We start from the raw sequence: 15,199 nt of genomic DNA, 5'->3' as shown, positions 1-15,199 counted from the left end.
TTTCATATCCTGAAAAGATGAATGTCTTACATTGAAGAAAGTATTGAACAAAAAACATCCTGATTTGCAGATTAGGCTACAAGCATCGCCTTTAAAATGTTTCTCAACCCCTAGAAAATTGGATTTGCAATATATAACAATAACTGACCTCCCAGGATATTGCACAATTGATATAAAGTGGAGCGATACTTGGCCTTGAAAAGCACACAAGCAGCAGTCACACCTTCATAAAAGCACAAGGCTTTTCCAAGGGCCTGCTGTGCCTTTGATGGTCTGTTATCACCCCAATCTGGTGCAGGTTTACAGGCTCTATCATTAAAGACCGGTGTGTGCAAAAACAGGTGCAGAACACAGACAAGTGGTATGAATGATGATGTCCTCCTTTTGCATTGCAGAAGAGATTGATCATATTGATTGATCATATTGAGCAAGTCCAATCTGGCCTGTGAAGCATCGGTTCAGTGTGTGTTCACATTGACATCCACATCAATATGTGTAGGTGAAAAGAACATCCATTGAGATACGTACTCTAGCTCCCAAAACGAACCATATAAGTGACCACAGTCCTGTATGATATAACATACCGTCATTCTTTCTTCCCTAATTTACATGGGGCCTAAAACCAGTGTGGCGTTACCATACATTAAGTGCCTTAAAACTCCACCATCCTGGTGAAAGATTGTTGATGTCTGAGCTCAACAGCCAATCAAATTACCCCCCTCCCTTCTGTGCTCATGAAGCACTGTGTTGATTGGCCCGGAGATGGCTCAGTCCCGGACACTGTTTGTTTCCGATTCACAGAGCTAGGACTGTGTGCACACACAGAGGGGACAGTTAGAGGACCGTGAGGTGCCATTGGTTGAATTTCACAAAAAGCGTATTGGATTAGAATGGCAGACTCTACCTTTAAGTTGAAACAGAAAATGTTAGATGTGAGAAGGGATTAAGATAGCTTTGAAACTAATCTGCCCTGAAAACACTAAATAACAGTTGCCTATAGCCTGACTATTGACAGAAATGCACCGGAATGTCCTTGAAACCAATCATACCACATGCAAAAATCAACTAGGTATCACTGAATCATCAATATTAGTGTCATTATATGTTAGCAACGGGTGAGAGAGAGGTGTTACCATACAAAATCAATATATCAGTATTGATATACTATTACATATGTTACAGCATAGTAGGGTTCAGTGCTTGTCCCTGGTGATCCCCCCGTCTGCTACAAGCACCCAGCCATTTTGAATGACCATGAATTGACTTTCTGCCCGGAGAAAGAGGTCTTCGTTAACTTCTTAGCTGTTATACCCAATCAGTATTGGTGTTCTTCAAAGTCTGTTGCCTGTGAAAAGTCTCATATCTCATAAACGGTCGTCCATCAGAGACAGGAAGTGACTGGGCCGGAACTTGTCAATGTCAGGATATGTCTACAGGAGTTCTGAGGCCTTCACATCAATAAAGCAACCAGTAGAGGTGTCTACTTTATCACGCCTGGTGTCCAAGTCTTTTTGTCAATGAATGATGCCAGCAAATGTGTTGATGGGCAGTGACAAACGCTTGTTTATATATTTGCTAAGTCCAGCTTCACTGTCCTCCTCGACGTTAAACTTAGACCTCACTGTCTTCTGAATGCAGTATCCAGGATCGAGACAAGGACTAATCTCAATACTGTGAATAAACAAAAAAAACAAACAAAACAATTCAGTTATCAATTTAAATGTCTTTTTTGTTATATCGGATTCACAAACAAAGAGCTGTCAACATATGAGATGACATGTTTGATAGATACTCTTCAGTTGAGAGTTATGAAACAGTTCCTTATGATCTTACCTTTGAACATCTTTGAAAGTCCTGCGCGAGTCATTGTCAAGGCAAACAGTAAACGTCGCTCTTTCTAGAGACCTGATTTTAATGTCGCAGGTCCTAATCTTTGGTTCCTGTTGATGTAACACAGAAATTGTAGTGTTTGGTCAGCATTGATATCCAAATTGTAAGTCTAACATACAACATGAATAAAGGACACTGGATGTGAATTGACTCACCAAGCTGCTTTTGGGTTTTGAATCAGTAAAGTTAACAGTAAGACAGTTGAGATCTGAAAAGAACACAGGCAGAAATATACAATTAGTGGCTTGCGAGTCATATATATATATATATCATAGTTGTTGTAGTGTTTACAGCATTTACATGCACACAGTATATAGTCAACAGTAGTTTATGTCATTTATCCTTTACGGCATAGCCAAATCTTTCTGAACAACAAGTCACATGAACCAGCCTCAATATCAACAGCGAATTCAGTTGCCAAACGCTATCATCAATAACTCTTTATACAGTTTGGTCCGCCAATATGTGTGTGTTTGTGTGCACTTCTTGTGAACAAGGAAGCTAAAAGCCAAAGCAGATTCAGATGGCCTAGATATCATCCACAATACAATACACCATGCAGTCATTGAGTGAATGTATATTATTAGTTAGCTTAAATAGCTTATTAGCTTCATTTACCTTCGGTTTCGTTGGGGGGAATGGCACAGATCTGAACCCCAGACACCCTCAGTGACAGTGCTTTGTCAGCCTCCCTGTTGCTTAGCGACACCTGCACGAATTGTAACAGAGGACACAAGGTCAAAGATTAGAGTTGAGAAACAGATCTATCATGATAATTCAGGGAGTACTTGGGAGGCAAATGATCCCTCATTAATTCTGCAGCTTAGACTCAGTGAACCAAGGCTGACTGCCTATACAGCAGAACCCAGTGTCCTCACTCACTCCGAAGGACACTGAAAATCACCCTTTGAACATAGTGTGCAAGTGGTGCACCAGCCTCCATAATGTATTGTGGAATTTAATGCACTTTTGATACACACTCAGCTGTATTAAGAACACTGAGCTAAAACGAATGCAATCTAATACACCAGTCCTGCAATTAATCGTAGCTTCGTGAAGGTTATAATGTTCAGTATTTGTTTAAACTCAGTATGAGAGCTGTTGATTCAGATGTGTATATAAACTGCATGACAGTATTTTATGTCATTTTATAGTAACCCTAGCAGTATGGTATCTGCCTGCCCGCCCACGGCCAGAGCTCAGACCAAATGTAGTCCTGTTGGCTTGGTTTACAGGTCTATAGATCATAGACTTCCTCTCAGCAAAAAGTGAACCTGTCCTGAGTTACATAACGCGAACAATGTCATTTTATCTGTTACTTGTAGTGATATGGGGGGGGGGGGACAAGTTCTTGCATAAATTTAGCATGAGTCACCTTTCTGTAGTTCACCGATATGGCGGCACCATACGCTTCCGGAGAGTTCCTCTTCTGTCTCATTGACATGTCTGGAGTGGGACACGCAGGGTAAACATCAGAGAAGCACACAATGGGAAACCCCTTTTGTTTTGACCAAGTAATCAGACTGTGGAGTGGCCAATCAAGACCAAATATAGACAAACAAACATGCACTCTGACACACACACACACACATGCACGCACACACACACTCATGCACGCACAAACACACACACACACACACACACACACACACACACACACACACACACACACGCACACGCACACGCACACACACACACACACACACACATCCACCGCTTCTCATGTACCTTTCAAAGAGGCTTGGAGGTTTCTAAAATCAGGGAAGTCTACTTCCAGATGAGAGAGGAACACTTCCTCTACTGGCTCTTTCGTGAGGTTCGAAAATGAGATCTGTAAAGAGGAACCACATAATTAGCAATTTCAGCATTCTTATGTCAACTAAGGTGACAAAAACTATTTTTAACTTCTGCCTGTATTACTGTTGCATCATAACCCATTCTAGGCATCTCTGTCTCCTGATTGGCTCGGCCCTGCTCAACTCCTCTCAAGGCAAGGGACTCATGCGGGCAGGAGGCTTTTTTTTTTAATCAGAAGCTTTTTCTCCACAGTGGACAAATGCTATGCAATCTCAGCAAAGATGGGTTTCACTCAAAGTACTAAAGAAATGGAGGAACAGGAACTTTTGGTGGAACAGAAAACCGCTGACATACCGCTAAGCATACACTTACAATGAAAAGAAACTGCTAAGCAAGCCAATAGTAACTTAAAATGCTTTATTAGCTTAATTAACACTTCACAAAACAACAAAACTTACTGCACAAAACAATTCAAGATTCTGATGAATGGCACAGGCCTGAGCAACTCTACCAGGAGTATTCCTAAAAGGTTAGACATTTTTCATTCAAATTTGTTCTCATCAGCTCTGAAAAAAAAACCATTTCTGCCAGTGTACAGCAAAACACACTTTTCCATTTGACCTCCTTTTCTTTTATTTCTTCATTGATGGTGGCACTCATTATCTTCACGAGTAAGTCTGGTTAGAGTCAAGAGGTCTATTGTCATGCACTGCTTACTGCATACTGCATTGCATCGTATGAATATGAATGAATGTTGGTGGTGGTGGTCGGAGGGGCCGTAGGCGCTGATTGGCAGCCACGCTTCTGTCAGTCTGCCCCAGGGCAGCTGTGGCTACTGAGGTAGCTTACCACCACCGGTATGACTGTGTATGAATGACTACTGGACTCTGGACTCTGTAAAGCGACTTCGGGTATTTAGAGAAGCGCTATATAAGATTGAATTGATTGATTGATTGATTGATACTGATATATGGAGTGTGGATCATGCCCTGCTGTAATTAGTGCTAATAAGATACACAGTCTGTTGTGTTGTGCTGAGGAGAGGAGAGATGCACAGTCTGTTGTGTTGTGCTGAGGAGAGGAGAGATCCAGTACCTTGATGTAATAGATGGTGAAGTAGACCGGTTGGAGTCCGGTGCGCACGTAGTAAGAGATGACATCAGACAGGAAGGGGTTGGGCTCGCAGGTCATGCCAGGGCTGCAATGCTACACAACACAACACAAGAACACTGAAGGGATAAGTATGCACATGTCATCATTAACACAACACAAGAACACTGAAGGGTGAGTATGCACATGTCATTATACCTTAGATTAACACAACACAAGAACACTGAAGGGATAAGTATGCACATGTCATCATACCTTAGTGTCTGCTTGTGAAACTAACACAACACAAGAACACTGAAGGATTAAGTATGCACATGTCATCATACCTTAATGTCTGCTTGTGAAACTAACACAGGCACAGTACAGTGCATGGCATATGGGGGGGGGGCTGCAGCTCATCCTAAGTGTCACTGTTTTCAAGAGGAGGATGACTCAGTTCTTTCTCTTCTCCCCATTTTTAAAAAATGTGTTCATAATGGAGTTTCTCTTCCCCTTCCATGAAGAGACATCCAAAAATGTATTTATTTCACAGAGCAGAGTAGCCACAGAAAGAGTTCATTCAGTATTCGGTAAACAACCACATTCAGTAAGAGAACCTAGAATAATCCACATTCAGTGTTTTTTTCAGGCATTCACAAGGTAGTATTTGTCTGCAATGATGTCTACATGTGGTAGAAGTGGCATTTAACTGTTGCTATAATTGGCTATAATTTGACTATTTAAGGTACATCACCAGTTGGAGTGCATACCGTTTCGGCAAGCTTGGGAATCATGTGGCCCAGACTGTTTATGTTGCACTCATACCACGGATCCGCCATACCCAAGTAGGAAGCCACCGAGCAGGAGTTGCTCTTCAAGGATGAGGTATTTTCCTGTGAGGAGATGACAAAATGGACACAGACTGTGAGACAACACTGTCAATACTAAACTGATCATGACACACAGTTTCCTTGTTTTCACTAGGGCCAGCCAATGGATCGTGAACAGGAGTGGAGTGGATTTGAATGAATCAGTTAAAGTAACACTATGCAACAATTTGACACTTTTTGAGGTATGGTTTTATAAGCAACTCGTTTTGGTACCATCCTCAAATTCATATTGGTAGCATATGGTCATGCGAAGGACAGATAAACACCTGTGTCTTTCCCACTAGCCATCCAGGATATTTACTATGTAGTTCTGTGTTTCCTGGCTGGAACCCCTTGCAAAAAATGGAAGAAAAGCTTTCACAGCATGACATTGCCAGCTCTACTGCCAAAAGACACCAGTTAGTGTGTTGGCAAGCTTCTATCAGTGTCCGCTGGGCTGTTGGTGGTGTTTGCAAGGTTTTTTGCATGCCTCTTAGATAGTTAGCTTGCTAGTTTTGGAACAGAACTCCTTATTGCTGTTTCGAAAGCTTACTTTGGCTGGAGAGCTGGGCTGATCAGAAACAGGAATGTAGTACATCTGCAGGTCGACTTTGGTGGTGAGGAACTGTCGCCTTGCTTCCCTTTTCCTGTAAATCAGAGACACATGCTCACTGGAGTGGAACCACAGTAGACGACTAAAGGTCCTCGAGTCCTTCGAGGGGTCTTTGAAAAACCAAGAGAGCTGATGCGTGCACACACAGTCACGCACGTACGAGATTTGTCCACTTCCTTTATTTATATGAAGCCAATTCACCTATACATACAACTATATGCTGGCAACTCAACTTAATGACACTCATTTTTAAATTTACAGAGGATTGTAACTAACATTGCAACCTAATGCCCCGTCTAGATAAGTAATGAATCTCACTGGGCTTTTTACAATGGTCTACAGTGATAGTAGTGATTAATATCAAGTACCGGTACAGATTATGTAATAGTTTGCGTGCACATTTTATTTCATTTTTTTTTCATGTTCATTTAAAAGATGATCCTATACAAAACTACTTCAAAGTAAAGCAAAGTACAATGTAAGCAGGCAACCCATTGAGGGGAGGAACAAACTAGACAATACACCTGCAAAGCTAAGTTTCAGATTTGATCATATCCATACACAGAGAAGCTAAGTTTCAGATTTGATCATATCCCTACACAGAGAAGCTAAGTTTCAGATTTGATCATATCCATACACAGAGAAGCTAAGTTTCAGATTTGATCGTATCCATACACAGAGAAGCTAAGTTTCAGATTTGATCATATCCATACACAGAGAAGCTAAGTTTCAGATTTGATCATATCTATACACAGAGAAGCTAAGTTTCAGATTTGATCATATCTATACACAGAGAAGCTAAGTTTCAGATTTGATCATATCCCTACACAGAGAAGCTAAGTTTCAGATTTGATCATATCCATACACAGAGAAGCTAAGTTTCAGATTTGATCATATCCATACACAGAGAAGCCTAAATGTTCACCTGAACCAGTAGTAAGCCCTGGCCATCCTGCCCAGCACCCTGTCATCCCCCATCAGGACGATGCAAGCCGTGAAGGTGCGCTGCTGTTTGGGGAAGGCCGTGGCGCTGGCGCTGGTGCCCGCCCGTCTCTGCAGGGTGCCCGACCCGCCGCCCGCCGAGCCCCAGACGTACGTGTCCGTCTCGCCCAGCACGTCCTGCATGAGCGCCACGCTGTCCGTCACCGAGGGCTTCACCTTCATGCCCCCGCGGCGCGTCAGGCGCCCGCACGTCGGCGCCGCGTTCTCCGCCTCCGGCAGGTCGCGCTCGATGCCACTGTCGGTCGATATGACGGAGTGCCGGGGCATCTCGGGGTCCAGGTCGCTCGATAGGTCGGTCATGAAGTCGTCCGGGAATGAGAAGGGCTCACAGAAGGAATTGGAGCGGACAAACTTGGTCAGCTCTCTCCCTGTTCGTTACATGAATGCAAAGAAGAGGAGAGGAATGAATGAAAGTGTGAAGACAAATGAAAGTTACCTCTGACGTGTGAAATGTAAAAGAAGCACAAAAGTAAAGAAAAACAAGATGGGGGACAACATAGAAGGAGTTTTATAGAATAGAATGTAGAACCTAGAAGGAGGTATATAGAATAGAATATAGAACATAGAAGGAGCTACTGTATATAGAAATGAGTTATGGACAAGTAAACTCTAAACCTAACTATCATGTTAGGAGATCAGCATGGCTTCTATTATAATGAGACATGTCTCCTGAACCAGTCACAACAATATTATTAAGTTGTTGCCAGGCCACTAAAAAGACCAACAATGTTGACCTTTGCTCTGGGTGTTTCCTTATGAAACTATGTCAACCCAAAATATTGAGTGAAGATAAGGAACTGTGAGCCACTTAGAGCCATTACTAGGGCACACTGCTCTCTTTTGTATTGCATTTAAGAGCAACCAACAGCATCACAACAAATCAAATGAACTTTCTGTAAATGAGCCTGAGGCCAGGGGGAGGACCAAAGCAGCTGACAGAGAGGATAGAGAAGCGATAGGAAATAATAAAGACTGTCTGAAAGCAGGCCAACTCACAGAGGTCTTCCTCCTCAGTCCAAACGTGGAAGCTCATCTCCGGATTGGGAAGCGGAACGTCACACAGAGACCCGGGGGACACTGGATCTGAGAGAGAGGGAAAGAAGCCCCAAACGGTCCCAATGTCACCACAAACAACCTCCAACGTCCTGTGCTGCCCAGACAGCTGCTCAACAAACAACATTCAAACAAGCCGGTGGGACTGAATGAATGATGCACTGGCTGAGGAACAGCTAGCCCAGAACAAATTGAGTACGTTTATAAGAGCTGGCTCCGTCAGAGAACTGGGAGAAATACAGATTTCCCCAAGGTACCCCCTGAATCTCAAATGTATTCTTGAAATATAATATAGAACCTTTATCTGGAAGGGAAACAACAACACCTGTTTTTAAAAAATCTGGAAGAAATTTGAAAGTGGCTGTGCCAGAAAAACAAGTCTGTTTCACGAAGGTCGTTTAACATAGGTTATTTATAAGGGGCTATCTTTAACACAGAAGAAGAAAAAAAACAGAAAAAGTGCCATCGACTGTCAAAACTGTGGCCCTGAAAAGCAGCCATGGCCTCGCGCACACTCCACCCCACCCCACCCCACCCCTCCCTGCCCAGGCACACACCCTACCCCACCTCACCCCTCCCTGCCCAGGCACACACCCTACCCCACCTCACCCCTCCCTGTCCAGGCCACATGTCAGTCTGTGGTTACCTTGCTCAGCAGCGCTGACGATCTCGGTGTAGAGCTGCTGCAGCCTGTCAGTCAGGTGGGACCCCCCGCCCCCCCGGCCTGCCTCAGCACTCTGTTCCACTGACGCCAACACTTCCTGGAAGTACGGCTCGACATCCTGTAACGACTGACCCTAAGATACAGAGAGAGAGAGAGAGAGAGAGAGAGAGAGACAGAGAGAGGAAGAGAGAGAGAGAGAGAGAGGTAGAGAGAGAGAGAAAGAGAGAGAGAGAGAAAGAGAGAGAGAGAGGTAGAGAGAGAGACAGAGAGAGGAAGAGAGAGAGAGAGAGAGAGAGAGAGGTAGAGAGAGAGAGAGGAAGAGAGAGAGAGAGAGAGAGAGAGAGAAATACAAGGTAAAAAACAAGTGATACTAGAATAAAAAACAAGGGATGGTGCAGCTGGATCCACCAGTAAACATCCTGTTGATGAGCCTGTGGTTCTGGTGACGGGACTCGCCGATGGTAAACTCCACACACTCATAGCATTCTTACCCACTCTGAGGGAGGTCTCAGTCTGAGTGCTATTGACTTAACACCTCTTACATAATATTTGTGGTCCACTGGCTAACACGTCAAAGTGCTGTGGAGTGGTCTTGTTGCTGGGTGTGAACTGTGGTTGATGTAGACTCTGATACAGTAAATCATGTCTTAATCAGAGGCATTGTAAGTGATTCAGTATTCAATGTGTTATGCACAGCAGATAAATGAAAACACAGGTCAAAAAAGTTCAAATAACAAGGATGAACCATAGTATCAATCATTTCAGTTGAATGAATAATTTCCAATGCATGTTGGACAAAAAGAAAATGAGAACTCTCGAGAACCACAGGCCATCTAAGGGTTCTAAGAATCTAGAGAGTGCTCTAAGGGTTCTAAGAATCTATCTCTGGCTGCGGTAGAAAAGGCAGTGGCAAAGGTAAACTCTATATAGTACCACCACCACAACCACCCACCCACAGCCTCAACAACATGCCCCACAGCCGGATATCACACGCAAGAAATGAACACACATTACTGTAAACTGCACCGACAGGAACCACGAAGAGCCGTGAAGAGACCAGCGATCTCATTAAAGAGGCCGCACGATTATGGGTCAAAATCACAATGATTTTGTAATGAATTATTTAACACGTTTAACTCATTCAGTGCTTCCCCTGTGAATGTTTTCAGCATGCGAGTGGACGTGAAGCCGGTGACCCTCAGTGCTTTTTTTAACACCACCACTGCACCGCAGGGCGCTCATGTTCTTTGTCATATCACATACTTAGACTTCTCCAATCCACATGAAACTTGCCATGATTGTAGCCCCACAGGGCTGATACGGAATATAAAGTTTGTGTCCCTAGGTGGTCCCTTCAAGCTAACAAAATAGTTACCTCAGGGGCGGAGCTAGCCTTTCCTGCCGATGGGTTTGAATGATCAGAGTTAATGGAACAGTTCTATTTTCTATAGTCTAGTCAGGTCTTTCCTACAGGCGACGTAGAGGGTTGCCTAGGGCGCCCCTCAGAGGCCAACTACCACGAGGTCGCCAATCAGTTTACAAGATCGCAGGCATCGCTCTTATTGGTTGACCTGCCATGATATAGCTATTCATACGGCCTCCAGTCACGTATTCACGGCCTCCGACTGTAATGATTAGCCCAACCGCACTGGAGAGCAGCAATGCTATTATGGACGTAACGTGCGCTTCCTACCCCCCCCCCAGTGCGGTCTGATAAGATACATGAATCTGGGCTTCCACCAAAGACGCTTTTCGTCTGGATGCTCCTGACACTGCTTGGATCTTGGTTGTGCCGCGCGAGTTCAAGAGCAGCAACAGCGAGGGCCAGAGAACATTACATAACCTTCCCACAGACTCTCCCCCGAGTGAGGGCTCCGCTGCTTTCAATGCATCACTCTGTGTGGCAGTGGGAATGAACGTTTACAGATTGGCATAACGGAAAACAATGAGCTGTGGATACGGGGTGCACAGCTGTACTCTCCACACAAGGCTGACGTCACCAGAGCAGAATACTGTCCTGGCATACCGAGGTGTCACAAATGCTGTCGAATGAGCGATTCCACCGAAGAGAGAAGTAGAGAAGGGTGACGTCCTGTGTGACATCGTCTCTCATGTACCCCACATGCCACCCTGCTTTCCGGGACAGCATGGCGGCGAACTTAACGGGAGTGCAGCTGCCGCTACTAGTATTACAGCTTACCTGCTAAACACATGAGCCCTATACTGCTCCACACAAATAGAACGTGTCGGTGGACTTCAGTGGTGCTGAATCACGTATGCAGTCCTGTCCCTCTGTCCGTCTGTCCCTCTGTCTGTCTGTGAGTCTCGTGCTGCAACACACAACACTGCCACACCGAGTCTGCCACTGACAGCTTGGTTCTCCAGTGACCTTTGACCCCGGGTGCAGGGCTTTGAGCCCGCTGTTCCATCTGTAACACGCGCTTCTCGCTCCCTTTGGCCGTGTCCCTGCGTATGTGATGGCTCTTCACCCCCCACCTGTCCAGACAGACAGCTGGAACATGTTGGTGAACTAGCCACGCTGATTACACAGCCCCATTTCTCCCTCTGTGAGACCCCTGCCCCATTGTAAAGGGCTCTGCTAATCAATATGATAAGCAGCTTTATATGCATTAGCACTGCGCACTCCTAAACACGTGGATAACACGCTTCATCTGGACGACTGGGGTGTTTTTAGCCTCATCCCCACTACTAGCCTTGTCTCACTCAACCCAGCTGCTGATCCATGTCTTGCAGTTGAGGTTGCAAACTATTGGGGGACGAGTTCCCCTCTCCTAGCCTGCCATGTAGCTGGGTATTTAGACCCCATGACCTGTCCTGTCGGATCAGTCACATCCTCTTGAACCGATCTCTGACAGTGCACTCAACTCAGATTCATTATGGAGTGTTACGTTTTTTTGACATTCAAATTAGCATCACCTCATCTTGTTGCTCACAACCGGTGTAGCTGAGGCTGTCATCGATGAAATGCTGCTATCCCAAAGTGTGTATTTGGTGTGCTATGTTAAGGGTCAGGAATGTAGCATTTCATTGTGGTTTCACATTGGCACATTTCCTAGATGACCTGAAAATATTGCGTGGTCATTTTGAGAGTCCAACCTCTGGTGGCAAAAGTTGTGACATTTTCACAAGACAAGATTCATCCTCACATACTTTATAACCAGTTTCACTGCAGCGATATATCCCATAAAGTACAAACACCCATTAATCACCTACACCATATACAGTAAGAAACCAGTTGATTCATGGATGCTCCTAAAGAGCTATAAAGACAGACGAACGATGGAGTCCCTTTTCAAGGAGGAACACGTCACAGGACGTCTCATGAACTGACCTGCAGGGCCTGGGTCAGCACCGCGCCCCGGCACCGCTCCTCCCCCAGCACCGCCTGGAGGGTGTGCTGCACCGCCGAGCGCATGAGGCCCAGCGGGTTCTGGAACCCTCGGCCCGACTCGATGTCAACCCTCAGGAACTTCCCCATGGAGCCAGAGAGCACGGCCGGGTCGGCGAACACAAACACCCTGGGGGAGGAACGAGAGACATGAGGCATGAGGTCGCTCACACAGCTAACGAGACATGAGACATGAGACATGAGGCATGAGGTCGCTCACACAGCTAACGAGACACGAGACATGAGGTCGCTCACACAGCTAACGAGACATGAGGCATGAGGTCGCTCACACAGCTAACGAGACATGAGGCATGAGGTCGCTCACACAGCTAACGAGACATGAGACATGAGGTCGCTCACACAGTTAACGAGACATGAGACATGAGGTCGCTCACACAGCTGCCACCACCACAGGACTGACTCACTGACTCACTCGCTCACAAGCGTGTCAGCGCTCATGGCCACGGACACTGAAGCGATGTGTCAGGAAACACTGCAGCACCACACTGTTTACACGAATATGCTAACAACACACACACACACACACACACACACACACACACACACACGCGCGCACACACAAACGCACACCCACACACATATAGTGCGCAGTATCGCTATGAATCATTGTGACCTCGGTTACGTGACAATACAAACTATTAATGGCCTGAATGTAAGAGCTCTATACATCACTCACTTCTTCTGAAGAGGATAGCTGTCATTCTTTAGGCTGTGTTCCGAAACAAGCATCCTTTGGTATAGAACACCTGGAAGGGTAAAGCAAAAAGATGTTAGAATCATCAAACCACTTCCAGCTGTTTTGGTTGATGTAGTGAGACTGTGTGTGAAGTACCTGGGGTGCCACGCTCCATCTTCACACACACACACACACACTCACACACACACACACACACACACACACACACACACACACACACACACACACACACACACACACACACTCACACACACACACACACACACACACACACACACACACACACTCACACACACACACACACACACACACACACACACACACACACACACACACACACTAACACACACACTCACACACTTGGTTGATGTAGTGAGACTTTGTGTGAAGTACCTGGGGTGCCCCGCTCCATTTTCATCTGTCTGGAGTAGGTGAGGCCCACGGAGCAGTACGGCTGAGGTAGTGTCAGCAGCCTCTTGCAGAAGTCATACACTCTCTTGTAGAGGTCATCAGGAATGTACGTCGTCTGAGAGAGAGAGAGAGAGAGAGAGAGAGAGAGAGAGAGAGAGAGAGAGAAAGAGAAAGTGATGTTGCATTTACAGCAAGGCCATTAAGCGTAGCCTAATCTGCACAATGGAAATGTGGACGGAACAGTGCGGCTAATCCTTTATGTCAGTGTAGACACACACACACACACACACACACACACACACACACACACACACACACACACACACACACACACACACACTCACGCATACGCACACGCACACGCTCACGCACACACTCACACATACGCACACGCACACGCACACGCACACGCACACGCACACGCACACGCACACACACACATTCTTTGCACCAGCCAAACAGAAACTGTCGATATCAGTCACAAAAAAAAACGTTCACCGGGGAGTGCAGGTGTAAGGAACCGACACTGGTGTGAAATGAAAGCGTGTGTCATTCGGAGCAAAGTCCAAAGCCCACCAGACTAGAGTGACAGCTGGAGCAGAGTTGAGCTCTGAGGTTTAGTGGTTTTGTGTGCCGTACCTGTATGATGGCATAGATCAGGGTGTGAAGCAGGGGGATGATGTGCAGTTTGCAGTCCAGCCTTTCTGCCTGGACAAACGACACGTAAGGGAAACAACATGTTAGGGTGAGAAAACTCCAAAGTGGCGGACAAAATAACCATTATTATTCAATTCATCCACATTTACATTCATTCATTTCAAAGACACTTTAACTCATAGCTCCCTCTAGTATATAACACATAAGACCAATCAACACATTGCCATCATCATCATCATCATCAACATTGAAAACACTCTGGAACTGTCTGGAAAGCATGATGTGTCGTTTCCTACTGAGGCCTGAAATGAAAGCAGATTGCTGACTCACTTTCTCTAGTTCCTTGATGGCCACTTTGACTAAGAGCAGGCTGTACTGTGGATGCTTCTGAACCTTTTTGTGAAGAGTCCATCGCAACATCCCTTCGAAAACAAACAAGCCAAAAACATAAGCAGTGTCACATGTGCACACACACACACACACACACACACACAGACACACAGACACACACACACACACACACACACACACACACACACACACACACACACACACACACACACACACACACTATTGCTGACTAAGCAGGGACTGATAAATGTGTAAAGTTTGTGAAATCTAAATCGCTGTGATAGTAACACAAGTGAATGACTCATGCGCTGTGCAATGATGTTTGCTTCTAAGGACGTAGATAAAGAGCACAAGACCAAATCATGTGTGTGCAGCAGTTTAACCTCCCTATTTCGCCAGTGTGATTTAGCAGTTAACGTAGGAGTAATATTGCCCTGTTTAGTAGATGCAGACTCAAGAAGGAGGCACACGTAGACATAAAAAGAAGAAAACCTGTTGATGTGGCAGAGAGACTACCATAAACATGGATTACAGGCAGATGCCCTTCCAGAGACCTCTGTCCTCGTCATACATTTTGACTTGTGCATGAACGCGTACGTGTCTTTCGTGAGTGTAGAAGGGTGTAGGAGGGTGTAGTGAGGGTGTAGCGAGGGTGTAGGAGGTTGTAGGAGGTTGT

The 15,199-nt window shown here is 45.4% G+C and overlaps 1 protein-coding gene across 2 annotated transcripts in view; it reads right to left on the bottom strand.

The window, feature by feature from the left end:
- Nucleotides 1-1,315: 1,315 nt before the first annotated feature.
- LOC116219854 (phosphoinositide 3-kinase regulatory subunit 6) overlaps nt 1,316-15,199 on the bottom strand; it is a 39,264-nt gene continuing 25,380 nt past the window's right edge. For both annotated transcript variants that reach the window (XM_031563829.2, XM_031563830.2), the window contains exons 4-20: nt 14,503-14,594; nt 14,155-14,223; nt 13,498-13,630; nt 13,084-13,153; nt 12,330-12,516; nt 8,960-9,110; nt 8,257-8,343; nt 7,184-7,628; nt 6,199-6,292; nt 5,547-5,669; nt 4,783-4,893; nt 3,619-3,721; nt 3,266-3,336; nt 2,509-2,599; nt 2,046-2,098; nt 1,834-1,940; nt 1,316-1,671 (exon numbers count right to left, since the gene is read on the bottom strand). In XM_031563829.2, coding sequence (XP_031419689.2) covers nt 1,515-1,671; nt 1,834-1,940; nt 2,046-2,098; nt 2,509-2,599; nt 3,266-3,336; nt 3,619-3,721; nt 4,783-4,893; nt 5,547-5,669; nt 6,199-6,292; nt 7,184-7,628; nt 8,257-8,343; nt 8,960-9,110; nt 12,330-12,516; nt 13,084-13,153; nt 13,498-13,630; nt 14,155-14,223; nt 14,503-14,594 — 2,144 coding nt within the window. In that variant the 3' untranslated portion in view covers nt 1,316-1,514. The remainder of the gene's footprint in view (nt 1,672-1,833; nt 1,941-2,045; nt 2,099-2,508; nt 2,600-3,265; nt 3,337-3,618; nt 3,722-4,782; nt 4,894-5,546; nt 5,670-6,198; nt 6,293-7,183; nt 7,629-8,256; nt 8,344-8,959; nt 9,111-12,329; nt 12,517-13,083; nt 13,154-13,497; nt 13,631-14,154; nt 14,224-14,502; nt 14,595-15,199) is intronic.

The sequence above is a fragment of the Clupea harengus genome, chromosome 26 (assembly GCF_900700415.2).
Source record: "Clupea harengus chromosome 26, Ch_v2.0.2, whole genome shotgun sequence".
In the NCBI taxonomy this organism is placed as follows: Eukaryota; Metazoa; Chordata; class Actinopteri; order Clupeiformes; family Clupeidae; genus Clupea; species Clupea harengus.
This window is presented reverse-complemented; position numbering and strand designations above follow the sequence as displayed.